The 27,367-nt window shown below is 41.3% G+C and overlaps 1 protein-coding gene and 1 pseudogene across 7 annotated transcripts in view; both read left to right on the forward strand.

Moving 5' to 3' along the window:
* The first annotated feature begins 2,071 nt into the window (after positions 1-2,071).
* The window catches only part of LOC123478118 (uncharacterized), a 141,866-nt gene continuing 116,570 nt past the window's right edge, over positions 2,072-27,367 (forward strand). For 5 of the 7 annotated variants that reach the window (XM_071221249.1, XM_071221250.1, XM_071221248.1 and 2 more), the window contains exons 1-2: positions 2,558-2,787; positions 2,875-2,911. In XM_071221249.1, the coding sequence (XP_071077350.1) occupies positions 2,588-2,787; positions 2,875-2,911 (237 nt within the window). In that variant the 5' untranslated portion in view covers positions 2,558-2,587. The other 2 variants (XR_011651119.1, XR_011651118.1) reach the window with 2 other exon arrangements.
* LOC112317803 (ezrin pseudogene) lies at positions 19,959-23,063 on the forward strand (annotated as a pseudogene).

Here is a 27,367-nt window from a genome sequence, read left to right on the forward strand (position 1 = left end):
CTCCAGGCAACTGAGCCACCTGGCCAAGGTGACACCATTTTTTTAGGTTAGGCCTTTCCCCCGCAACAAGCATTAGCCTAGTGAGGTACACTACTAGCTCTACCCTACCCAACTAAAACATGACCAGAGTCAGAGTTCTTGTGAAGTTCGATGGGTGCCAAAGACAAGCAGGGAGGAACTGAGTTGTGTGGCTTCAGAGTGAGGGCTGACTTCCTGCACGGTGGGCAAGGGCCAACTTTCCTATGTGGAGCCCTTCCTACCACACAGCATTAGCCTGGTGAACTACACCAGCCCCGCCCTGATGACTCTCTAAAGCCCCATCCTACCCAATTTACACACTATCTGAGGCTCTCTCAATAGCAACCAGCCTGGGCCTGCATTGCAGTCTGTTTAAAAAGAAAAACTCTTTTTAAAAAAGTTATTCCAGTCAAGCCCAGTGGGTGAATCTGAGTTGCATGGCTTTAAGGCAAGGGCCATGCTCCCACACGGCTCACAGGTGCCGTCATTCCTGGGTTGAGACCTCATTCCAAACAGCCAGATTTTTTTATAGTTTATTTTTCTTTATTTTTATTGTTGACATTACTATACATGTCCCCATTTTGTGCCACTTTGCCCACCTCCACCCAGCCCCTACCCCTCCTTTCCCTCTGGCCTTCATCGCACTGTTGTCTGTAACTGTGGGTCATGCATATATGTTCTTTGGCTAATCCCTTCACCTTCTTGCATCCAGTTCTCCCCTCTCCCCTTTCACACAGCCAAATCTTAGTTTGCATTAGCCTTATGAACTCTACTTGCTCCACCCTGTCAAAATCCTGAAACCCCTGTGCCACTGCTTGGGTCTGCAGGTCCCAGAAGGGTGGCAGCTTGTCATCGTGTACCCTGAGTGCCTTCAGACCCAGCACTGAAACTGAGTTTGAATCTGTATTAACCTAGTGAACACCACTCGCCAGACCCTGGTTACTCTCTGAGAATCTCCCTCACAAAACTCGTGTACTGTCTGAGGCTCTTTTAGTGTCTGAGCCTTGTGGTCAACTGTCAGGTGATGGGAGGTCTCGAGTACCTTGGGTTTTTCATGCTGACCTACCCTAGGCCTGGTACAGTTGATTCACAGCATGGTCCCACCCACAAACACATCTAGGCCCAGCGCAGGCAACTTTCAACTGTGGATTGCTTTGTAGCTCCTAACAAGTAGACTAAGGCCAGTCAAAGGCAAGGTATGACGCTGGCCTGACTGCAGTTTGTCCCAAGAAGCCCTAGAACCAAGACACCTGGTGGAGGGCTTCAGATCACAACAGAGCACAACATATAATTAGCTCTGATAGGGGAACTCACAAAATAAAGATTTTAGATTTAGTTATCGTTGATAGGCTTAAGTGATTAATACAGGTGGAAAGCTATTGTTCCAGGGGCTGGAATACGTGACCTATGTGACTCCAGGAGGTTGAAAAGCGAGACAAGACTCAACTTTTGTGCTCCAGCGGGTCTGCAAGCAGATGGTAAGCTATCTATGGAGAAGGTATCTGAGCCATAGTGTTCCACGGAGGAAACGTCTGAGATGCAGACACAGAACTGTTGATCGGTAGGTAAAGAAATACTAGGAAACTTGCCCTGGACTGCAACCCTTATCTAATTAACCTTTTTCCAAATCCCTTACCTACCCTCTTCTTCTCTTTATAAAAAGTTATCCTTGAGATGTGATGTTAAGACGGTTTTTAGTGCACAAAACCTACCGTCTTCTCAAATCCTCACTGTCCGAATAAAGAGCCCCAGCGCTCGGCCAGGGCATCCCCCTGCCTCTGCCCCCCACCCCGGTGCAGGCGCGGTAGCCGCGACCTTCCTTGTTTAGTCCCAGAGGGCTTCTCTGGCGTCCCACCGCCAGCCCAAGGCGCTTCCTCCCCGCGCACCCCGGCCCCAGGCGGGAGTCTCCCCGATCGGAGACGGCGGTGGCCGCGCGAGCGTGAGGAAAAGCAGCGGCAACCGGAAAGAACTGACGGGTCTCGACGCGGCGAGCCAGGCCTCAAAGGAAGAGGAAAAGCACCGGGAGCCGAGGTTTGCTGTAGGCGGCGTGCGGGAGTTGCGCGGGAAGGGGAGGGCCGAGGGGGGCAGAGGAAGGGCGCGGTGGAAACCCTTGAGGTTTGCCCAAGGCCACAGCGTCGGATCGCCGGGATGGAGTTGGTGGAGCGGCCGCGGCGGCTGCAGGGGAGGAGAAGAGCCAGGCGGCGGCTGGGGGAAAGGAGGGCAGGAGGCAGTCGCTCCCTGCCGGGCTGAATGGGACGCGCCTTGTTGCCCCGCCTCCCCCAGGTTGGCCGCTCCCGCGGTGTAGGTGACGCCTCTTCCCGTGCTGAGCGAGAGCTTGAGCAAGCTATGGAGGGAGGGAGATGGCCGGGGGCCACCGGCGCCAGTAAAGGAGCGAGACGGACCTTGGTGCCGGTGCTACCGCCCGCCTGCCTCTCGCGGCTGCGCCTCCCCCTCCCTGACAGACGGACACTCCCAGGTCGTGCACCGAGGGTTGCTAAATGCCAGGAAACAGCAGAGACTCCAAATCGGGTAAATTAGCTTTTCGTTTCGGGCTGGGCCGCGGGCGGCGATGGCTGCGGCGGCGGGGTGGTTTGGGGGGGTCGCTGAGGCTCTCAGTCCGCTGCTGGCGAAGCCGCCATTTTCCTTCGTAACCCGGCGGGGCGGAGCGCGAGCGGGCGAGGCCGCGGCGGGCGTGGAGGGAGCGCAGGAGCGGGTCGCCGCGTGTAAAAGCGGCGAGTGTGCGTGTGCCTCTCACCGCTCGTTCGTTCGGTGGGTCTCCCGCGGGAGGGGCGCTGCGGGGTGTTTTCTTCCTTCCCCTCCAGGTGTTTCACGTCGCCGTCTCTCCCTGTTTTTCAGCTGTCACGACCAGAGGAAGGACTCGCAGTTTTACCAGGTACCAGGCGAGGCCGGGTTGGAGGGGTGGGTGCGGGGACGGAGGAAGAAGGGAGGACCTGATCGAGCGCCGCCTTCACGTGTCGCTACAGGCACTTCGGTCCAAGAGATCCTAAACTAGCACTGCTGGTCCCCTTAAAATTCTGTATTTGGGTCTATTTAGTCACTAAACCCAACAGGTTTAATGACTGATTTTGACAGATGAGTGGAGGAAATTCAGTTTTTTAAGGAAAGGATCATTTTCAGCCAGAAAGGACCTGACTTGATTATTTGAGTGTGAAAGAATCGATGGGGTAAAGCGATAGGTGTCTTCTGAAAAACATGTATTTATTGTATTGTATTGGGGAAATAAAAGTTAATGTTAAGGTATTAAAATTAAATGAAAGGCCTGGGAAGAAACAACTAATTGATTTGCAATCTAAGTGTGTTGTAAACCACTGTCCCTTCCCGATTTAGTTTTATTTAATTATTTTTGGGGTGCAAATAGTTGCCTTACTCTAGTGAGAGAGAGTGCTTTTGATTTTGTAGGAATTGAAATCTTTGGATACTTGGATAACTCATTCTAATGTTAGTGGTTCTAGGTATGCTGGTCCCTTTTTGTTTCTTCGGTTGCTGCATGTAAAGTTTTTAAAAAGTTATGATACAGGTGGTGCCTGTTTTCAGGGGGGGAAATCTCATAAAGGGCTGTTAACTATCAGATAACACTAGAAGTAAATTTTTTTACATCTAATCACTTCATGGATAGGAGAGCAGGTTTCTAAACTGATAGTTCTGTTAACTGGAGGGCATGAGTTACAGCTCAAGTTAACCCTAGGTCTCCTGATGTGTAAACTACTGCCCATGACATTAGGATATCAGATTAAATCCTATGGAAACTGCCCCTCTAACACATAGTGAATCACACACATTATAGGACTGGTATATCATGGTTGTTTTAAATATGTGTTAGGATAAAACTTAATCATTATTGTGAGGGTGTTCCATTAGGTTTCATTACGTTATGTTAGATGTCAGCCAGCAGCCCTGACCAGTGTGGCTTGTTTGGCTGGGCGTTGTCTCTCAAAGGTTGCTGGCGGTGTCCAGGTCAGGGCACTGTCAGGGCACGTGTTACAAGTGTAGTCCTGGTTGGGGGGCGTACAAGAGGCAACCTATCAATGTTTCTCTTACATGGATGTTTCTCTCTTTTTCCTCCCTTCCTCTCTCTCCAAAAATAAATAACATCTTTTAAAAAAAGAAGAAATATCAGCCAACTTTTTTTGTACTTTGAGATTTTTCCCCACATCTGTCAGAGTAGGTAAGATAGGTTTAAACTGCTTTTTTTTGAGTCAGAATTGGAGAAACTGATTTTTTTTTGTAGGTTTGCAGAAACATGCTTAAGCTTATTATATTTGTATCTTTGCATCAGTTGTAGACCAGAAATAGATTACAATAGAACTCAGGTTGTATTTTTAAAATTAAACTTTTTAATTCACAGAAAAATTTATTGAAGAATTAATGTACCAATGTGTTTGATTTCATGTAGTTTGAAGATTATGGACTGGAGGGGTTTTTTTTCTTTTAACATAAGGTATTATGATTTCTATGAACTTTTAGGCATTTAGGTTTGTCTGAATAATTTAAAGGGCATTATTGAAAATAGAAGTTTTAATTTTATTGAGGTAAATTCATAAAACTTAAGCTAAAACACCAAGTTTTGTGCTAAAATGAATTTAGGAAGCTACATTTAAAATTTGGATTTTTTTCCTCTTTTTTGGGAGGGTTGATGTTTTTACAGCCTCTTTAGTATTCATCAAAGAGTGACCCCAGTAGCAGTGATCATGGACATGAAAAAATGTGAGACGCCACAAATCCTTCACCAATTTATTTGCTTCCTGAACTGTAGAAATAATATGCTGACCCTGACCTGAGCATCTAAAATTGGACTCTAGCAGGTGATAATAAGAGAATGCATCTACTAACAGTGAGAGAAATGCAGGACATTTTTCAAGGAAAGGAGCTTTTCCATATTTTCCTGGATCTTATTAATGTGTCTTTTATACTGTGTTAATTCAAATATTCAGTTTTTTAAAAGTTAGCCTTATTTCTTTTGTATAATGGTGGTACCCTTCAGTTATCTTGCCTCCAGCTGTCTGTGGTAGGAGGTTGAGAAAAAATAAAATAAACTCAATAACTATTTTCAGACTTAATTTTCCCAAATTTACCAAAGTATTAGATTTCATGTCTAGAGCATGCATTGAAGAACAAAAAACAATTTCACTAAGATAATTAAAACATCTATATTTTCCCCATTAGAAGAGCTTATATTATGTAATAGATAATATGTTTGAGATAAATATATAACACTGTGCTTTTTATAAGCTTCTAAGGAAACCCAGTAGAGTACCCTGTGGCTTTCAGCATCTGATTGTCAAATAGTTTCTTAATACTTTGCTTACTTTTATAAAATACTCTGTATCTTTTGGTTCTCTTTTTTGCCTGCTAGGATAGAAATCAGTTTTACTCAGTGTGATCAAATATTGAGAAACATTGGTCTTCTCTGTACATAATTACTGAGTTGAGGAAATTAATAGTTAGGAGATTTCACTGAGATGAAATAGAACATATAGTTCTCTGTTGAATATAGCAATAGCTTTGTGCTGTGGATAAACCATATTTTTGTTTGAAAGTAACAGAAGGTGGGTTTGGTTATTAAAGTATTAAAAGTTCTTTTATGGCAAAATTACTTAAACTATTAATACTTTCAGTTTTGTGGGTAAATTTTCCAAAGTGTTGTGTATGTCTGAATGATATGTTATCAATCACTCTTCTATAGCAGTTTTCATTTCAAACTTTAACTCTTGTAAGGCACGTATTATTTGTACTGTACTGAGCTTTATGTTTAAAATTTGGTGATTGTGACAAAATAGGATGTGACACATCATCTCCTTACAGATAAGTATCTTAGGTTCGTTTTTAGTGATTATGATCTGGTTAATGTATCATTTATCCTCAGATTCAGCAAGAAGTCAGTTTAGGTGCTCTGAGGAACTTGATGGACATTTACAGTGAATCGTGCCTGATAAATTCTTTATAGGTGAAATAATCTCGGGAACATTAAGCCACTGTTTGCCAACAGTGGGGTGATATTCCTGGAAATGAAAATAAGATGTGATCCTGCCCTTGAAACTATTCTTAAATGCTTTGACTCTTGAGAGTTTGTGGTGTAGCTGCTTACTTTTTCTTTACTCCTGTTTCCTTCGCTTTGATTTTAATTTTACTTCCTATGTGAACTGCAGATACCTCTTGTTGGCTTTTAGTTTCCTTTTTATTTTCATCTGCTTGTTTATGTTTCCTTAGCTCCATTTATAAAAAAATTTGTTATTTTTCTGCTCCAGTCAGTCATCTGCCGAGTTAGGTCTCACCTTCTAACTTTTTAGCTGCTTGTCTTGTCTTCCTGTGAAGCCTGTTAACTAATATTGTAACTCCACTCCTATTTGTACAATCTCTAATATTCTTGGCTGCCATATTTCTTTACACTTTGTAGGAAAATGACTACCATAAAATAGGAGATCTCCATTCTGGAGTTCAAAGTGCATCTTTGATGTTAATTCTGTTTTTTAAAGATATAAAGTGGTGATTCTTTCCTCACTTAATACTTAGATATTTAGTAATTATACTTTGACTCTAGGTATTATCTTTTATTGCTAAATGTGTTAGAAACTAAGTTTTTAAAAGTGCATATGTATAATTTTATTACAGGCATTTATATTTCCTTAGGTTTTTATCTTTAAATACAAGTCACAATATTCAGAAACATTCACATATATAAAGTCAAAGCCATTATCCAAAGTCAAATGCAAGTGAGCTGGATTATGTGTGCTCTCAGCATGTGTAAGTAACAGTGTAAGAATAGGTTACTATTTTGTTTATTTAACTAATCTCCAATTTGTTACTATTTTAGAATTTTTTTTAAATCTAATGACTTTAGTGAAGTGTCTAATTTAAGAGCTTAATGTGCTATGATTTGTAACTGGCATTTTACAAAGCAAGTTAAACAAATGTAGAACTTGTATGATGTTTGTTTTATTTCTTTAATGGCACCTTGGATTTCCTTGAAAAGTGGTAGTTTGGAAGAAATGTACAGAAAGGACTTTTAGGTATACAATAAAAAGTTAGTGGAGAATGAGAGGGATTGTCATTCCTAGAAAGCTAGAGATTTTATCCTTTAGGATTTATTTTTTTAAAGATTTTTATTGCTGATGAAGAGAACCAAGATGGCGGCGTAGGTAGACACACTGCGCCTCCTCGCACAACCAGAACTGAGAATCGAACAGCAAGGGGGACCAACACCAAGGAAATAGAAAATAAACATTCATCCAGACTGGTAGGAGGGGCGGAGACGGGCACCGGGGTGGAGAGGACTTGCGTGGCTGTGGCGGGGCTGAGACTGGCGGAGTGTGGGACAAATGGTGCAGGCAGTCCGAGCACTAGCCGACCCTGTGGCCCCACATTTGCACAGATAAACCCAGAGGGCCAGTCTCAGAGTGGCAGAGAGTGGGGCAGGCAGAGTGGCGGGTAGCACCCTGCGGCACCACATTCGCCCACAGATAAACCGGACGAACGGCGGGCAGCAAAGCAGACCCCGCAACCCAGGGCTCCAGGTCGGGGAAATAAACCCTCAAACCTCTGATTGAAAGCGCCCCTGGGGGTTGGGGCGGCAGCAGGAGAGACTCCCAGCCTCACAGGAGAGGTTGTTGGAGAGACCCACAGGAGCCTAGAGTGTGCACAGGCCCACTTACTTGGGAACCAGCACCAGAGTGGCCCAGTTTGATTGTGGGTATCGGAATGAAAGATTGAAAGCCGGAGGACAGTGAGGCAGGCGCCATTGCTCCCACTCGGCCCCTCCCCCACGTACAGCGTCACAGCGCAGCGACCAGCATTACCCTGCCCAGGTGAACACCTAAGGCTCTGCCCCTTAAAGTAACAGACGCGCCAAGACAAACAAACAAACAAACAAACAAAATGGCCCAAATGACAGAACACTTCAAAGCTCCAGAAAAAATACAACTAAGCAAGGAAGAGATAGCCAGCCTATCGGATGCACAGTTCAAAGCACTGGTTATCAATATGCTCACAGAATTGGTTGAATCTGTTCGAAAAACAGATGAAAAAGTGAAGGCTATGCTAAGAGAAACAAAGGAAAATGTACAGGGAACCAATAGTGATGAGAAGGAAACTGGGACTCAAATCAATGGTATGGACCAGAAGGAAGAAAGAAACATCCAACCAGAAAAGAATGAAGAAACAAGAACTTGGAAAAATGAGAGGCTTAGGAACCTCCAGGACGCCTTGAAACGTTCCAACATCCGAATTATAGGGGTTCCAGAAGGAGAAGAGGAAGAACAAAAACTTGAAAACTTATTTGAACAAGTAATTAAGGAGAACTTCCCCGATCTGGCAAAGGAAATAGACTTGCAGGAAGTCCAGGAAGCTCAGAGAGTCCCAAAGAAGCTGGACCCAAGGAGGAACACAACAAGGCACATCATAATTACATTACCCAAGATTAAACGCAGGGACCTACATCCAAGATTACTGTATCCATCAAAGCTATCATTTAGAATGGAAGGGAAGATAAAGTGCTTCTCAGATAAGGTCAAGTTAAAGAAGCTCATCATCACCAAGCCCTTATTGTATGAAATGTTAAAGGGAGTTAACCTAAGAAAAAGAAGATAAAAAATAGGAACAGTAAAAATGACAGCAAACTCACAGTTATTAACGACCACACATAAAACAAAAACGAGAGCAAACTAGGCAAACAACTAGAACATGAGGGTTGTCAATAAGGGAGTGGGAGGGGGAGAGGGGGGTAAAGGTACAGAGAATAAGTAGCATAGATGATAGGTGGAAAATAGACAGGGGAGGGTAAAAATAGTGTAGGAAATGTAGAAGCCAAAGAACTTATAAGTATGACCCATGGACATGAACTATGGGGGGGGAATGTGGGAGGGAGGGGGGTGGGCAGGATGGAGTGGAGTGGGGGGGGGATAGGACAACTGTAATAGCATAATCAATAAATATATTTAAAAAACCAAAAATAAGATTTTTATTTATTTTTTTAGAGAGAGGGGAAGGGAGGGAAAAAGAGAGGGAGACAAATATCAATGTGTGAGCGATATATCAGTTGGTTGCCTCCTGCATTCCCCTAACTGGGGACGGACCTGGCCTGCAGCCCAGGCTTGTGCCCTGAATGGGAATTGAACCAGCAACCTCTCAGTTCGCAGGCAGGCACTCAGTCCACTGACCCATGCCAGCCAGGGCTCCTTTAGGATTTATTAAAGGGAGGGTATGTTATTTATTGTAATTTAAGGAGAATAAGTTATTTTTCTATATTCTGTGATCTATCTGCTAATCATACAATCTCTTGTTTAAAAATAACCAGAAGCCAGAATTTTAAGGTACAATTATTAGATTTGGTTTTTATAGCTGAGACATGTTTTTAAAGGTACATCTGACATCCAAACCTCAGAAGAGTGAACATATAATATAGGCCGAATTTCTACTTTTGTTGAATTAATAAAACTCTATATGGTTTAAATGGGTTTTTTTTGTTTATTCTTGAGGAGTAGCTCTAATGATTATTTTACCAAGTAACTTTAAATTTAAGAATGATGATAATAGTACAAATGAGTTTAGGAATGAAGGTTATGTTTACAGGGATTCTATAAAGCTGTTCCATAAAACTTCAGCCTCTTGAGGCTCATTTATTTTTTCATCTTCCCTTTCAGAATTAACTGTAAGAAACCTACAAGACATATTTGGAATACTTGTTAGAAACATCTTTTTAGGAGAGAGAGTTTAGCTCAATCAGGTAACTAAAAATATTCTTTATTGGTTCTCTAATTTGTGGGACTTTAATGAATTTGCATAGCTCTTTAGTTATCACTCAGATATCTTTTGAGTACAAAGGAAAACTGCCCTTGTTGGTTTGGTAACCATTGTTTCTAAAGATTTTAAAGTTTTTAGCTGCACAGTGAAAGTTTTTCTCTGGTTTTGTCATTTAGCCTTAGAGAAATTTAGAAATATATTCTTATCTAATTTTCAAACAAAGATTACTATAATTAACATTTGAAGGGATTGTTCAGTTGACCATTTGAAGATAATTGGTGTTTTTATAGGTTTTTAAGTACAATTTAGTATGTTTGAATCTTTCCATGTTGGGTAATAGACTATGGTATGTGTATAATGTGGCCTTGTGGATAGTTAATAACTAGGTTTTGAATAAAATGAAATATACTTTGTGTTTGTAATGTTAAAGAGTGCTATGAAAATAGAGTTTTATTTGATCCTCATTTTGATCTCATAAGGTAGATGGAACAGGTAAATCCTTGTTTTACAAATGAGGGAAATTTTACTTATTTAAAATTGAACTGTGACACCTGAGGCTAGAAATTAGTCCCCTCTGGTAAATTGTATATGCTGTCAGAGATGAAACTTTAGGCAATGGAAAGCTTATTTGGTGGATGTTTACTGTAGCACAAATTACAGTAGTTATAAAGGTGATTTTGCTTGTGTTCTCAATGCTTGCACCCAACTTCCTCCAGTGGTTACATCTTAACCTAATTATGGTCCAGTATCAAAGCCAGGACATTGACACTGATACATTGCATGTATGTTGTTGTAAACTAAGTTATCACTTAGTCAGAGTTTTACTTTTTTTTAATATTGATTGTAGGGAGAGAGGAAGAGAAAGAGAGAGAAAGAAACAAACATCAATTTGTCTACTTATACATTCATTGGTTGATTCTTATATGTGCCTGGACTGGGAATCAAATCCACAACCTTGGCATATCAGGATGATGCTTGAACCAATTGAGCTACCTTGCCAGGGTCAGAGTTTTACTTTTTTTTTTTAAAGATTTTATTTACTTTTAGAGAAATGGGAAGGGCGGGAGAAAGAGAGAGAGAGAAACATCGATGTGTTGGTGGTTGCCTGTTGCATGCCCCCAACTGGGGACCTGGCCCATAACCCAGGCATGTTCCCTGACCAGGAATTGAACCCATGACCCTTTGGTTTGTAGGCTGGCACTCAATCCACTGTGCCACATCAGCCAGGGCTAAAAATAACTTTTAATGTGAAAGCTTGCCAAAATTTTTACTAGGAAGATGCTATTTTTCTCAAGTTAAGCTCTCACATTCCAAGACATGTTTTCAAAGCAACTTGGAAATTTTATACAGAATCTGAAATTTACTAAAAGTTGGATTTGAGTACTATTGACTAATGTTAAGTATTTGTTCTGTCTAATGAAGATCAGAGATAAGTATTACTTATTTTTATTGGTTGATGCTTTATAGGAAATAGTAACCTTGGCATATATGTTTGCATTGGATTTCCACAGATTAAAAACCACAGGAAACAGGTATTCCATTTCAAGAGAAACAATAAGATCAGCACATTAGAGCACTTAATATTTTTGTTCATTATTTTTTCTTAATTTCAGAAAAAATATATTCTCTGAATATCTGAATATATTTGAACACATACATTATTTTTATTTGTCTTATTCATTACATTTTTAACATTTTTTATTTTTAAAGAGATGGTATTGGTATTGCTTATGATGTGATGGTATTCCTATTTCACAATTAGAAAAAATTTTGATATTTCACAAAATACTTTGGAATGGTTTACTTTGATCTTTAATGCAGTCTTAATTGAACTGTTTATTAGTTATGAAGATGTATTTAAAGTTCTTGGTGTAATATACTGAGGATTTTGGGTCCATAATTCCCAGAAAATTGATGTATTCTAGATTGTCTCTGTTAAACATCTGTTTGTCTTACTCCATTGTGTAGAATTGTTTTGGGGTATGTAGTGCATTATTTTGTCAGGATGCTGGAAAGAGTAAGGATAGCAATGAGCTCAGGCATCCTTACAGGGATTCTTTAACTGGGACCACATCTGTAACTGGACTCTTTTCTTCCTCCCTCCTTATCTTTCTTTTTTTTCTTTTTTCTGTTTTAACCTTCTGGCTTACTTCCTTTTAGTATACATTGTTTTTCCATTATCTCACTTGAACCTCATGCAGGTTTTCTTTGTGATCTGTTTTCTGAAAAAGAAGTAAAGTTCACAGAGGTCAAGAAAAGTATTCATTATCACGCAGTGAATGGTGGAGCAAGGACTTTAACCTGAGTCTTCAGATTCCAAATTCAGAATTCCTACCCTACAGGGTAGGGTTAAGGCCTAAGATTAGATGAAGGGGGTCGTGTTTCTACTAGCAAACTGGGTGGCACAGAGAAGTCTTTTTTTTTTTTTTTCCCCACAGAGAAGTCTTGAAGGGTAGGGTGCTGGGGATGAACCAGACTATGTGAGAACCCTGAAATTTAATAGGCAAGACAGCAGGAGGCAGCAGAGCCCCAGGAAGGGAAGAGGTACCTGGAACCTGATGAGTGAGGGAGGTGTTTGGGGCCTGACTGCTAGTCTGAGCCTTCCTCCCAGCCTGGCCCCTCTGCTGAGGGAAGGAGAAAGTATCCTGCCATTGAGCATCTTCTTTCATTTTGGGATTGTCATCATCATTCCAGTTCTTCAGTGGGTGGGGGAACTGAGTCACAGGGGCTCGTAGGGAATCAGTTCTGCAAATTTGCAAATGGATATGCCTTTTCTTCCAGTGCCCATCCTTCACATTCTGGGTCCAGTGTGACTGGCTGAGACTAGGGCACCAGAGTCCCTTCTCTGCTCAGGCTTTTCCCAGCCACTTCAACAACAGTGATTGTGGCACTTTGTGACTATTGAGAAGTAATCAAGGGAGCTGTCCCTGGAAAAGAGGGATAGTCACGACAAAGGATACCCTGAGCCACGGACACTGGAGAACTGCAGCTGCCGCTGGGCCCCAAGGTCTGCTGTAGAGAGCCCTCCCCAGGCTGCAGTTCCCCCAGTGCCCTCACTGAGATCCAGGCCACAGGTGCTGGGCACAAGCCTTGCGTTCTTGTGCCTGTACAGACAGAGAGCATCTAGCCTGTGTTGGTGAGCATACTGTCTCACCATTCGGGGCCTTTGGTCCCTTCTGGGGATGGCGGCGCCCCCCCTTTCCTCTCTGGCTGGCGTTCTGCCTTGTCCCCACCATCAGTCCGCAAGGCGGTTTTTTGTTTTTAAGTTCTTTGTTTCGTTCTTTTGGTTGTGCGATGAAGGGAAGCGTATCTACCTACACCTCCATCTCTTTTTTTAACCCTTACTGAGGACATTTTTTAATTGCATTTTTAGAAAGAGAAGAAGGAAGAGAAAGATACATTAATGTGAGAGAGAAGCATCAATTGGTTGCCTCCTGTCCTGCTTGGACCAGGGATCAACCCCACAACCTAGGCATGTGCCCTGACTGGAAATTGAACCCACAGTCTTTCGGTGCACAGGATGACACCCCAACCAACCAAGCCTCACTGGCCAGGGCTGTGCAAAGGTATTTGCAAAAATACAGCTGGCAGTTTTTCATTTTCCCTAATGTCAATTGGACCATGCAAACTATAATAATTGGAAAGCTGGGCATTTTAGTATTTTAAAGAAATGAGTTAAAAACTCACTCAAACCTACACAAGGAATATTTTCAAACTAGTTTTATTGGACCATTTTATTTCCAAGTTTAAACTAATGGTTATGTGAGTATTTATAGATTTTGGCAACAAAAACCACATAGCACTGAAAACCTTTTCTGAGTATCCATTTTTAAGATGTTTACTTCAAAAGGCTTACTCATGGATTATTTGTCACTTTTACTTTGAAAGAACAGCCTAGAATTTTTTCTTTTAATACCTGCTGCACCCCAGGCCCGGCCGTGCAGGGCCTGCCACAGGACTCCTGGGAGAGAGCCTGGTTAACGGCCCCCTCTGCTGCCAAACAAGGCCTGAGCAACACTGTAAGAGACCCGGTTGCTTGAAGTCACAGGGAGGGGAATAAGGACGAAGTGGAAAACCCAGGGAGACCACAGGCGCTGGCTGAGGAGAGTTGAAAGTTGGGCCTCATGCGATGCTGACCCGGACAGCCCCCGGCCTAGCTGGAGAGGTGGGCTGTGTGAGAGGTCAGGCACTTCCTTGTACAGAGGGAGCCACAGGATCGAGCAGGAGGATTTTTCCCAAAAAGAAAAAGACCTTCTGGGGCACTTTGGGGAATTCCCCTGCAGCAACAGCTCCAGTCTGCTCTCCATCCGGCCACTCACCAGTCTGGGGAGTGTGCGCATTGACCGGGGATTGTGTGCACCTCATCTCGGAGGGAGCTGAGACTACAGGCACCACCCAGGGCAGGATGCCCATCCACCGGGGAGTGCTCGCACCTCATCTCGGAAGGAGCTGAGACGACAGGCATCACCCGGGGGAGGGTGCCCATCCACCTGGGAGTGCGTGCACCTCATCTTGGACGGAGCTGAGATTACTGGAACCACCCGGGGGAGGGTGCCCAGCGAATTTGGAGTGTGTGCAGCTCATCTCCAAGGTAACTGAGACCACAGGAACCAGGGAGAGTGCGAATTAAGGAATGTTCTGCACGCACACCCATAGCCCAGAGAAGTCCTACCATAAAAAAAGAGTGGGTAGAAGCTGGGAACACCAGGATTCCTCCTAGAAGAGGAAACCCACCAACAAAGGAAACACCAACAGATAAGAAGAGAAGAAGGTGAAGGAGGGAGTGGAAGTCACACTAACTCAACCCAGGACCTATCTGGAGATACAATTAAATAGTGAGAACAAACAACTGAACAAGAGCAAGAGAAAAGCCTCAAAACCTTGTAAACACGGAAGAACCGGCTCCAACACAACCTGCCCACACCTGCACAACAGAAGACAAGAGGTAGGGGACAGACTGACCCTCAGATAACCAGCTGGTGGGAAAGACGCAACAAGAACCAAAAAACAAAGACATACACAGAGCCAACAGAAACCACAGCCCAAGATCAGTAAGATCAGGAGATCAAGGAGACTGTACACTAAATCTCACAGATATTCTACCACAGAAGTTTACACCAAAAACCCAGGGGGTCAGAACAGAGTAACTTATGAAGCAGAGGCTAACAGGAAGAATCTCACAAACAATGGGAAGACAAACAATCCCCAAATGAAAGGAAAGGGGGAAGTCTCAGAAACAATGCTAAATGAAAAAGAGGCAAGGCAACTATCAGATTCTGAGTTCAAGGAATTGGTTATGAGGAAGATTAATGAGCTCACACAGAATTACCAAAACCTACAGGGAAACTACAATGAACTCACTGCAAACTATGTCAACATGAAAAAGGAAATAGAAACTATCAACAAGAGCCAAGAGGAAATGAAGAATACAATTTCTGAACTGAAGAACACAATACAAGGAATCAAAAGCAGGCTTGATGAAGCAGAGGACCAGATCAGCGAACTGGAGGACAAGGTAGAAAAAAACACCCACTATGAGCAAGAAAAGGAAAACAGGCTCAGAAAGAATGAAGAGGGGTTAAGGGAAATGCGGGACAACATGAAACACAATAATATCCGTATAATAGGGATACCAGAAGGACAAGAGGAAGAGCAAGGTATAGAAAACATGTTTGAAAAAGTAATGATGGAAAATTTCCCTAATTTGATGAGAGAAAAACTCACACAAATCCAGGAAACACAGAGAGTCCCAAGCAAGAGGACCCAAAGAGGCCCACTGCAAGACACATCATAATTAAAATAGCAAAATTCCAAGACAAAGAAAGACTCTTAAAGGCAGCATGGGAAAAAAAGGAAGTAACATACAAGGGAGCCCCAATAAGGTTAGCAACTGACTTCTCAATGGAAACGCTCCAAGCCAGAAGAGAATGGCAAAAAATATTCCAAGTAATGAGAACCAGAGGCCTGCAACCAAGACTACTTTACCCAGCAAGGCTCTCAATCAAGATAGAAGGCCAAATAAAGAGTTTCCCAGACAAAAGAAGTCTAAAAGAATACACTTCCACCAAACCAGCTCTGCAAGAGATGCTAAAGGGACTGCTTTAAGGAAAGGAAGGAAAAGAGAAAGAGAGAGGAACACAGGTAGGAAAAAATGGCAATGAATAACTACCTATCGATAATAACCTTAAATGTAAATGGATTAAATGCTCCAATCAAAAGACATAGAATAGCTGAATGGATAAGAAAGCATGACCCACACATATGCTGCCTACAAGAGACCCACCTCAGGACAGAAGACCTACACAGACTGAAAGTGAAGGGGTGGAAACAAATATTCCAAGCAAATGGACAGGGAAAAAAAGTAGGGGTAGCAATACTCATATCAGACAAAATAGACTTCAAAAAAAGGGCCATGAGGAGAGACCCAGATGGTCACTTCATAATACTCAAGGGAAGAATCCACCAAGAAGACATAAACATTGTAAATATATATGCTCCCAACATAGGAGCACCCAAATACATAAAGAAAATCTTGGAGGACTTCAAGAAAGATATTGACAGCAACACAATTATAGTAAGTGATTTGAATACCCCACTATCAAAGATGGACAGATCTTCTAAACAAAATATCAACAAAGATATTGTGGCATTGAACAAGGCCTTGGATGAAATGGACTTAACTGATATATATAGAGCCTTTCATCCCAAACAAACAAAATACACATTCTTTTCAAATGCACATGGAACATTTTCAAAGATAGACCACATGGTAGGACACAAAACAAGCCTCAACAAATTCAAGAAAATTGAAATCGTATCAAGCATTTTCTCTGACCATAAGGGACTGAAACTAGAAACAAATCTCAAGGAAAAACCCCAAGACACTCAAAAACATGGAGATTGAATAGCATGCTATTAAACAATGAATGGGTGAAAAATTAGATCAGAGAAGAAATCAAAGTTTCTGGAAACAAGCGAAAATGAACTCAAACAATCCAAAACCTATGGGACACAGCAAAGGCAGTCCTGAGAGGGAAGTTTAGTGATACAGGCCTACCTAAAAAGAATAGAAACAGCTCAAATAAACAACCTAACCATATACCTACAAGAACTCGAGGAACAACAACAAAGACAACCCAGAGCAAGTAGAAGGAAGGAAATAACCAAGATCAGAGCAGAACTAAATGACATAGAGACTAAAAGCACAATTGTAAGGATCAGCGGATCCAGGAGCTGGTTCTTTGAAAAGATAAACAGAACCGACAAGCCCTTAAGCAGGCTCATCAAGAAAAAAAAGATAGAGGACCCAAATAAACACAATCAGAAATGAAAGAGGAGAGACTACAACGGATACCACCAAGATACAAAGGATTGTAAGAAATTACTATGAAGAACAGTATGCCAGAAAATTTGAAAACCTAGATGAAATGGACAAATTTCTAGAAAAATATAACCTGCCAAAACTAATTGAGGAAAAAGCAGAAAGCCAGAACAGACCAGTAATGCCTGATGAAATTAAAACAGCAATCAAAAAGCTTCCGACACACATAAGCCCTGGACCATACGGTTTCACAGGAGAATTCTACAGAGCATTTAAAGGGGAGCTAACCCCCATCCTCCACAGATTACTTCAAAAAATTCGAGAAGACGGAAGACTTCCCAAACTCGTTTTACGAAGCCAACATCATCCTAATCCCAAAACCAGATAAAGACATAACAAAGAAATAAAACTTAAGGCCAATATCACTGATGAACATAGATGCTAAAATCCTCAACAAAATATTGGCAAACTGCATCCAGCAATACATTAAAAAGATCATACACCATGATTAAGTGGGTTTCATCCCAGGAATGCAAGGATGGTACAATATTCGTAAATCAATAAACATAATACACCACATAAACAACAGCAAAGACAAAAACCACTTGATCATATCAATAGATGCGGAAAATGCATTTGATAAGGTACAGCACCCATTGATGATAAAAACACTCAGCAAAGTGGGAATAGAGGGAGCATTCCTCAACGTAATAAAGGCCATATATGAGAGACCTACAGCCAACATCATACTCAATGGACAAAAACTTAGAGCTTTCCCACTAAGATCAGGAACTAGACAAGGATGCCCTCTCTCACCACTCCTATTCAACATAGTACTGGAAGTCCTAGCCATAGCAATCAAACAAGTAAAAGAAATAAAAGGCATCCAAATTGGAAAGGAGGAAACGAAGCTGTACATGGAAAATACTATAGACTCCACCAAAAAGCTACTTGCCCTAATAAATGAATTTGGCAAAACAGCTGGATACAAAGTCAATAGTCAGAAATCAAGGCATTCCTGTATACCAACAACGAAACTGCAGAAACAGAAATCAGGAAAAAAATCCCATTTGATATAGCAACAAGAAAAATAAAGTACCTAGGAATAAACCTAACCAAGGAGGTAAAAGACCTGTACTCAGAAAACTACACAACGTTGAAGAAAGAAATTAAGGAAGACACAAACAAATGGAAGCATGTACCGTGCTCACGGATTGGAAGAATTAACATCATCAAAATGGCCATACTACCCAAAGCGATTTATAGATTCAATGCAATCCCTATTAGAGTACCCATGACATATTTCACAGATATAGACCAAACATTTCAGAAATTTATATGGAACTATAAATGACCCCGAATAGCTGCAGCAATTTTGAGAAAGAAGAACAAAGTAGGAGGGATCACAATACCTGATATCAAACTGTATTACAAGGCCACTGGAATCAAAACAGCCTGGTACTGGCATAAAAACAGGCACATAGACCAATGGAAAAGAACAGAGAGCCCAGAAATAAACTCAAGTCTTTATGGTCAATTAATATTTGACAAAGGAGGCAGGAGCATAAAATGGAGCAAAAACAGCCTCTTCAACAAATGGTGTTGGGAGATCTGGACAGCTACATGCAAAAAAATGAAACTCGATCACCAACTTACACCATACACAAAAATAAACTCAAGATGGATAAAAGACTTAAATATAAGTCGCAACACCGTAAAAGTTGTAGAGGAAAACATTGGCAGGAAGATCTCAGACATTCCACGCAGCAACATCCTCACAGACACATCCCCTAAAGCAAGAGTCATAAAGGAATGAATAAACAACTGGGACCTAATCAAAATAAAAAGCTTATGCAGGGCTAAAGAAAACAGCATTAAAATACAAAGAGAACCCACAGTATGGGAAAACATATTTGCCAATGATACCTCAGACAAGGGCCTGATCTCCAAAATATATAAAGAACTCACATGACTCTACTCCAGGAAGACAAACAACCCAGTGAAAAAATGGGCAAAGGACTTGGACACTTCTCCAAGGAAGACATACAGAGGGCCCAGAGACATATGAAAAGATGCTCAGCATCACTAGCCATCAGAGAGATGCAAATTAAAACCACAATGAGGTACCATCTCACACCAGTCAGAGTGGCCAACATAAACAAATCCACAAACAAATGTTGGAGAGGATGCGGAGAAAAGGGAACCCTAGTGCACTGTTGGTGGGAATGCAGACTGGTGAGGCCACTGTGGAAAACAGTATGGAATTTCCTCAGAAAACTAAAAATGGAACTGCCCTTTGACCCAGCAATTCCACTGCTGGGATTATACCCTAAGAACCCTGAAACACCAATCCAAAAGAACCTATGCACCCCAATGTTCATGGCAGCACAATTTACAATAGCCAAGTACTGGAAGCAACCTAAGTGTCCATCAGCAAATGAGTGGATGAAAAAATTATGGTACATTTACACAATGGAATTCTATGCAGCAGAGAGAAAGAAGGAGGTTATACCCTTTGCAATGGCATGGATGGAACTGGAGAGCATTATGCTAAGTGAAATAAGCCAGACGGTGAGGGACAAATACCATATGATCTCACCTGTAACTGGAACATAATCAACAGAAGAAAAAAAGCAAACAAAACATAACCAGAGACATTGAAATTAAGAACATTGTAACAATAGCCACAGGGGAGTGGGGAGGGGATAGTGGGGAGAGGGGTCTATAGGAGCTACTATAAAGGATACAAGGACAAAATCAAGGGGGAGGGTAGAGGTGGTGGAGGGAGGTGGGACTGTCTGGGGTGGGGTGGAAGGAAGGGGAGAAAATGCAGACAATTGTAACTGAATAAAAATTAATTAATTAAAAATAAATAAATACCTGCTGCGTAGACACTGCTTACAGCCACTTGTCATCATAAAGCAGGTCAACAAATTTGGGACATTCGTCTTTTTGTAAAGAGCAATGCATAACCAATATTTGAGCTCAATAACTTTTCACGTTGAGTTAATCAGAAAATCTTTATGTGGGAAGACATTTTCTACACCATCTCATTCTGAGAAATTGTAAGTATTTTATACTTTAAAATAATATACTCTAAATCCACTTAGGTGGTCAAATGTAAATGGTAATAAATTGAAATTTGAAAGCAAATGAAGGACCCAAGTAACCACTCTCAGTGTTTTTGTCGTAAAACTCCCAGTTTCCTTCAGGACACCTGAAGAGCCTTGTCAATATTGTGGACATGTGACATGTGGACTGATTGAGACCATTAATGTCAATTCACATCTTAAATATTAGTAAAGCTTAATTTATTTTCTATATTAAAAAGTTCAATATAAGTAGAAGTTCTAGTATTTTTTTCTCACTGCCAATTAACCTGTTATTGTCCTTTGCTTTGGAGACCATTTCATGAATTTATCAATTTACTGTTCTCTTTAGAATCACCAGAATGGTTGGGTCATTAGCTCAGCCAGTGGTTTTATATACTAGCTCTAAGATGGTTTTTCAATATCTCTTATCTGTTGAGTGTATTAGATGAGAATCTACTTGTCCCTCCTTACTACTCCATTAGATAGTTAATGAATCTCTAAAGATATACTGGAAGGGGCAAAAGTAGGGTTACAGTTTTTCATTTTGAAACAGACATGCAGGTTATGATTATTACAATGGTTTTATTAACTGTGTTTTGCACAGTTAATAAGTATAAACCTACTTTTGCCCCACCCTGTGGATTTTGATTTAGTCTTTATTGTATTTTCTCCATTATCATTTAGTCCCCTTATACACCTTCCCCCCAGCAGTCACCACACTATTGTCTGTGTCCATGAGTCCTTTTTCCTTTTTGGTCGGTTCCTCTACTCCTTCACCTTCTCCTCACTACCCTGAATTTTTAAGAAGTTAGAAATGTAAGGCCAATGCAGCAGCAGTGGAGGAGCTCAGCAGACCTTTGCACGCTCCGTGGGTCCCAGGAGCCAAGCTGTCTCAGCTGCCACTGGTGACTAGTGTTTCCTGAGAACCGAGGAAAACCCACCAGGAACCGAAAATGCCGAAACTAATCAATGTCCAAGTCACCGCCATGGACGCCGAGCTGGAGTTCGCCATCCAGCCCAACACGACAGGAAAGCAGCTTTACGACCAGGTGGTTAAGACTGTCGGCCTGCGGGAAGTGTGGTCCTTTGGCCTCCAGTATGTAGATAATAAAGGATTTCCTACCTGGTTGAAACTGGATAAAAAGGTGTCAGCCCAGGAGGTCAGGAAGGAGAATCCCCTCCAATTCAAGTTCAGGGCCAAGTTCTTCCCTGAAGATGTGTCTGTGGAGCTCATCCAGGACATCACCTAGTAAGCTCTTCTTCTTCCAAGTGAAGGAGGGCATCCTCAGTAATAAGATATACTGCCCTCCCGAGACAGCGGTGCCCCTCGGCTCCTACACTGTGCAGGCCAAGTTTGAAGACTACAGCAAAGAGATGCACAAATCTGGGTACCTTGGCTCCGAGCAGCTGATCCCCCAGTGAGTCATGGACCAGCACAAGCTCACCAGGGACTAGTGGGAGGACCACATCCAGGTGTGGCACATGGACCACTGCGGGATGCTCAAAGACAGTGTGATACTGGAATATCCGAAGATTGCCCAAGACTTGGAAATGTACGGAATCAACTATTTTGAGATAAAAAACAAGAAAGGAACAGACCTTTGGCTTGGAGTGGATGCTCTTGGACTAAATATTTATGAGAAGGACGATAAGTCGACCCCAAAGATCGGCTTCCCATGGAGTGAAATCAGGGACATCTCCTTCAATGACAAAAAGTTTGTCATTAAGCCCGTCGACAAGAAGGCACCTGACTTAATGTTCTACGTGCCCTGCCTGCACATCAACAAGCAAATCCTGCACCTCTGCATGGGGAACCACGAGCTGTACATGCACCGAAGGAAGTCCGACACCATCGAGGTGCAGCAGATGAAGGCCCAGGACTGGGAGGAGAAGCACCAGAAGCAGCTGGAGAACGAGAAGAGGAGGAGAAAAACCATGGAGAGAAAGAGCAGATGATGCAGGAGAAGGAGGATTTGATGCTCAGGCTCTAGGACTACAAGCAGAAAACCAAGAAGGCTGAGAAAGAGCTCCAGGACCAGATTCAATGCAGCTGGAGGAGGAGCAGAAGCCGGCACAGGAGGAGGCTGAGCACCTAGAGTCCCACTGCCTGACCAAGCTGCGTGCAAAGGAGGAGCTGGAGAGGCAGGCTGCGGATCAGATAAAGAGCCAGGAGCAGCTGGTGGCGGAGATCACCGAGTACACCCAAGATCGCCTTCCTGGAGGAGGCGCGCGGGTGCTAGGAGGACGAGGGCGAGGAGTGACAGCACCGGGCCAAGGAAGCCCAGGATGACCTGGTGAAGATGAAGGAGGAGCTGCATCTGGTGATGACGGCCCCCCCCCCCCCCCCCCGCCCCGTGTAGGAGCCCGTGGGCTACCACATCCAGGAGAGCCTGCAGGAGGAGAGCGCAGACTACACGGGCTACAGTGCTAAGCTGTCCAGCGAGGGCATCCTGGACGACCACAACGAGGAGAAGCGGATCACCAAGGCCAAGAAGAATGAGTGCGTGCAGCGGCAGCTGATGACTCTGTCCATGAGAAGGAGGACCCACAATGACATCATTCACAATGAGAACATGAGGCAAGGCTGGAAAAAGTGTAAGACGCTGTGGCAGATCCGGCAGGGCATCACCAAGAAGCACATTGACAAGTTCGAGGCCATGTGAAGGCCGGGCTGAGACTGGGTGGGGTGGGGCCTCAAGCCTGGGCTCTACTGAGGGCCACGCAGACTCAGAACTCGTACTTGGCAGTTCTCAAAATCTAGTCCCCTCCTCTCACTTGGTTCCTTTAAAGAGAGAGTAGCTGTTTCCATGGGAAAATTTTGGGGCTGGGACCAGTGGAAGCTTCCCTAGTTTATTTCTCCCATATGTATCATTGTGCCAAACAGGCCTGATTTATTATTATTATTATTATTATTATTATTATTATTATTATTATTGAATCACTTCCTGTCTTGTGCTTAGAGCAGGGCTGATTGAATTGAGGAGAGATGCCTGTGAAGTCTGAGTAACAAATTCCATGCTGGCGTGTGCACGACCAGATTCCATATAATTAAAGAAAACCACATTGTGGCTTCTGTTCTGTGCCATACTTTTTTCTGTATTTGCAATTAGCTCAAATTGATCGATTTGTACTTGATTCTGTGAAGGATACTTCATTGTATGTTTATGTTTCCTGACGGGGGAACACGGAGGCTAAGGCACTCACATGCGTGCACACAGCGGGTTCCTCCCGCGCCGACAAAACCCTGTGGTTGCCCCGGGGTGAACGCCGCGGGAGGGCACACTGCTGTTCGACCCACTTTTCTTGTTTTTCGTTTTTTCACAGTTAGAAGGCGACAGTGTTGGACTTACACACCTAATTGAGGATCAGTTTTAGAGTACAGTATTTATATATTAGCAATAATACGGGTTTGTAACAGTTTAAAAGAGGGAAAGTTTTGTTCTGTATATTTTGTTACCTTTTACAGAATAATAAAAGAAGTACATATGAAAAACCAAAGAAAAAAGAAATGTAAGAAAGGATATCATTTAGTACACAAAAGAAATTTAATGTAAAAATCTAAAGAAAGCAGGAGAAAATCATTCTCTTTTGAGAGCCCTTTTGTATAAAGAATATAGCTTACACTTTGGCTATAGCAAAGTTTAGAGAAAGTACTTTTCTGGAGTGATTGAATGAAATTACTTATAAACAGCTGCCTATTCTCATCTCAAGGCTGCAATCTCACCACTGATCTTTTCTCTAGAAAGGTTTTATTTTGCCAATATTGGTCACATGTCTCTAGAACTGTACTATCTACTGTGGTAGCCACTAGCCTCATGACTATGTAATCGTAAATCAATTAAAATTAAACAAAATTAAGAACTCAGGTCCTTGACCTTCTCCAATTTCCAATGTGTAATAGCCATGTGTACAGTAACTAGTGGCTACCATATTGGACAATGTAGTGGACAGTTACGCTCTGGAATATGGTCTAGTTTATGGCACAGCCATACCACAGAAATTCTTGCAAACTTTCAAATCCTTGAATTACCTTGTAGAGTTGAATTAATAACATTGCCTTTAAAATCACTGAGGCTTGATTAAGGACAAACTTAAAATGAATTTTGGTATATGATCTACCATATTAACTCAGTTGAAAACACCATATTTTGCTGTGTATAATGCATACTTTTTTGCCCACATTTTTGAGGGAAAAATAAGGATGGGCATTATACATGGTTGGTACTAATTCCGTATCTATACAAATGTTTTTAATTTGTTTATGCTTATGCATTAAAAGTGTAACTCTAGAAAGCAAAAACGATATCTGTATACAAAATAATACCCTGGAATATGATCATTGGTTTTGTTTCTAAATATAAGTAAACAAAAATTTGAATTAAAATTAAAACAAGGCCCTGGCTGGTGTGGTTTGGTGGATTGAGTGCTGGCCTGTGGACCAAAGGGTCACCAGTTCAATTCCCAATCAGGGCACATGCCTGGGTTGCATGCCAAGTCTCCAGTTGGGGGCATGCAAGAGGCAACCGATCAATGTTTCTCTCACACATCTGTGTTTGTCTCCCTGTCTCCCTCCCTTCCCCTCTCTCTAAAAATAAATAAATAGATAAATAAAATGAAAGATTTTTTTTCCCCTGAATGTTTGGGACAAAAACGTGGGTGCACATTATACATGGGAGTGCATTGTACATGGCAAAATACAGTAATGAAAAACTTGCAACCTATTTTTAATGCCATTATTTTACACTGAAAACTGTAAAGATCTTCCAACAAATGAGGAAAAGTAAATACTAGTAATCGTCCAGATATTTAAATTCCCGTTGTATATATACTGAAACTTCATTTTTTTTTCCTAGTAGAAGTTAGGGCAATGATGAGGTATGCCTGATGCATTGGTTGAATTAATGGAAGCAGCTCACTGTTGTTTCATGGCTTCCCTATAATACACAACCATTGCTTTTGATTTCTCAGTGGAGTTGACCAAAATAAAGTTGAACTTTTTTCTTCATAGTAGCCATTCAGACATTTGAAGACTGCTGTTGGTCAGCTTCTAAGTCTGCTTTCTTTGAGGCTAAACATCCTGTGGTCAGTCAAGTATCCTTGCTTTATTAGGCTTAACTGAAAGAGGTCCTACCAATGCTGTATGAATCCCCATTTGTTTTTGCAGTGGTGAAGCCCTAACTTGTATGATTTTGTTTTATAGTCCATTTGTTTTATAGTTAATTTTAATTTTGATTAAAATTAATAGAAACTGAGTGTATTTTTCAGTTTTTTATTATGCTCCAGAGAGTTATTTGAACTAGATATACTGGAATTGTTCCAAAACTAGGGTTAGGCATCACCGTTCCAAAATAACTGTACTGAGGTACCTAATAAGTCAGTTAAAGGAAAGGCGTCTATCTTGTTCAGAGAAAGAGGTTTCCAGCAAGTGAGCCAAGAGTTCACCGGTAGCTATTATCATCTTGTAGAGAAAGAGAGGGAAAAATCCAGAGAGAGAGAGAGAGAGAGAGAGAGAGAGAAAGTACATGTGTGTCTGTGTGTGTGTGTGAAGGAAAGGGGGAGGGAAAGAGAGGAAGTACCTATGGTAGGAAAGTATAATCACTACTAGGATACTATACATTATTTTCTTATGTCCATTTGAAAAGTGGTTTGTGTGTTGGGTTCTGGTTACATCCTAGGCCACTGTCTCTAACACTGTCTCATGCTACCCAGTTCTGACTTTAGTTTACTCATCTCTAATTAGGTATTCTAGGCTTCTTTGTTTGAGGCCCACTTTAAAAGTTTACGGAACTATTATTAATTCTTATGATGATGACTCATAAAATAAATGCTTTCTTTTTTGAAGCATCTTTCCTAATAGATTAATAGATGTTTAATTTTTTTTTCCATTTATTAGCACTTGCTATATGTCAGGCACTGTTTTAGGGCTTGAGATACACTCACCAACAAGACAGAGGAAAACTATGACTTAAAATATATCATTTCATTCTAGAGGGGGGTCTGAGAACTTAAAAGTATAATCAGTTGACCTTAACTTTTTCTATGTATTAACTTTGATAAGGGACTAAAATGATCGATGGGACATTAATTTTTGAGATATAGTAATGAATAATCCCTATCATAAAAAGCAAGTCTTCACATATCTTTTAGAAGTGCATTACCTATTGAGCTGCTAAACAGTAAAAAAAAATGTTTAGTGTTGGTTAAGATTTTTGCAAAATGGACAATTTCACGCATTTTTGGTATAGATGCAAATTGTTATCAGACTTTCTAGAAATATGGTAAAAAAATGTATCACCTTTAAAAAGTGAATACTTCTTTGTTTCATCTGTTATTTATTTCGCAAGATCTGTCCAGGAATGTCACTTTATTCATTTTCTAAGGCCCATCCATCATGCTATCGTCAGACAAATGTTAATGGAAAACAGTGTCTGAAAATTCTGGGGAACACAGTAGCCAACAAATTTGTCTTTACACCATTACCTAAAATTTGTAGAAGTATTGGACACCACATTATCATTACCACCATGGTGTTATGTTCAGTATACTATTTAAAACCCTGTTTTGTGCATTTAGTGAGAGGATTTTTTTTTGTAAGAAAGGTTTAAGTAAGGATACACTAGATTGGGACACTTGTAATATAATTCAAAATATCTCCACACATTTCATAATTAAGTAGACTGTAATTATATTGAGTAATTAGTTGAATGTTTCCAAATTTAGCCCTGATTTCTAGAAAGGAAGCAGAGATATAATTAAAGAATTATACATTGCTCTTTGTTTCTCAAATCAAAGATTTTCTGAAATTATTTTGTCCACATCAATAAAGAAATGTTTCAGGCATAATATAGATAGAAAAATAGTTTTACTTTTTTTTTTTTTGCCAGCAGTATTTTCACATGAACTTATGACAGTACCACTTTCATCATTTTAAGTTGAAAAATTAATAACATTGAACACATCTTAAGATTTGAATTTTCTAAAGAAAATTAAAGAATAGAAAGCTCATTTTAAGGAAAAATCCATTAAAGTACAAAAACTAAACTTTTATAAAGGGCAGTTTTTCTAAAAAAAATTGCAGAGTAACGTACTCAGTGTAAAATATGACTTACATAAACATCTTTGAACCAATGGGATCAAACATCACTTTTCTATGTTTATTCAATACACTGATATTAATTGA

The sequence above is a fragment of the Desmodus rotundus genome, chromosome 4 (genome assembly GCF_022682495.2).
Source record: "Desmodus rotundus isolate HL8 chromosome 4, HLdesRot8A.1, whole genome shotgun sequence".
Classification (NCBI taxonomy): Eukaryota; Metazoa; Chordata; class Mammalia; order Chiroptera; family Phyllostomidae; genus Desmodus; species Desmodus rotundus.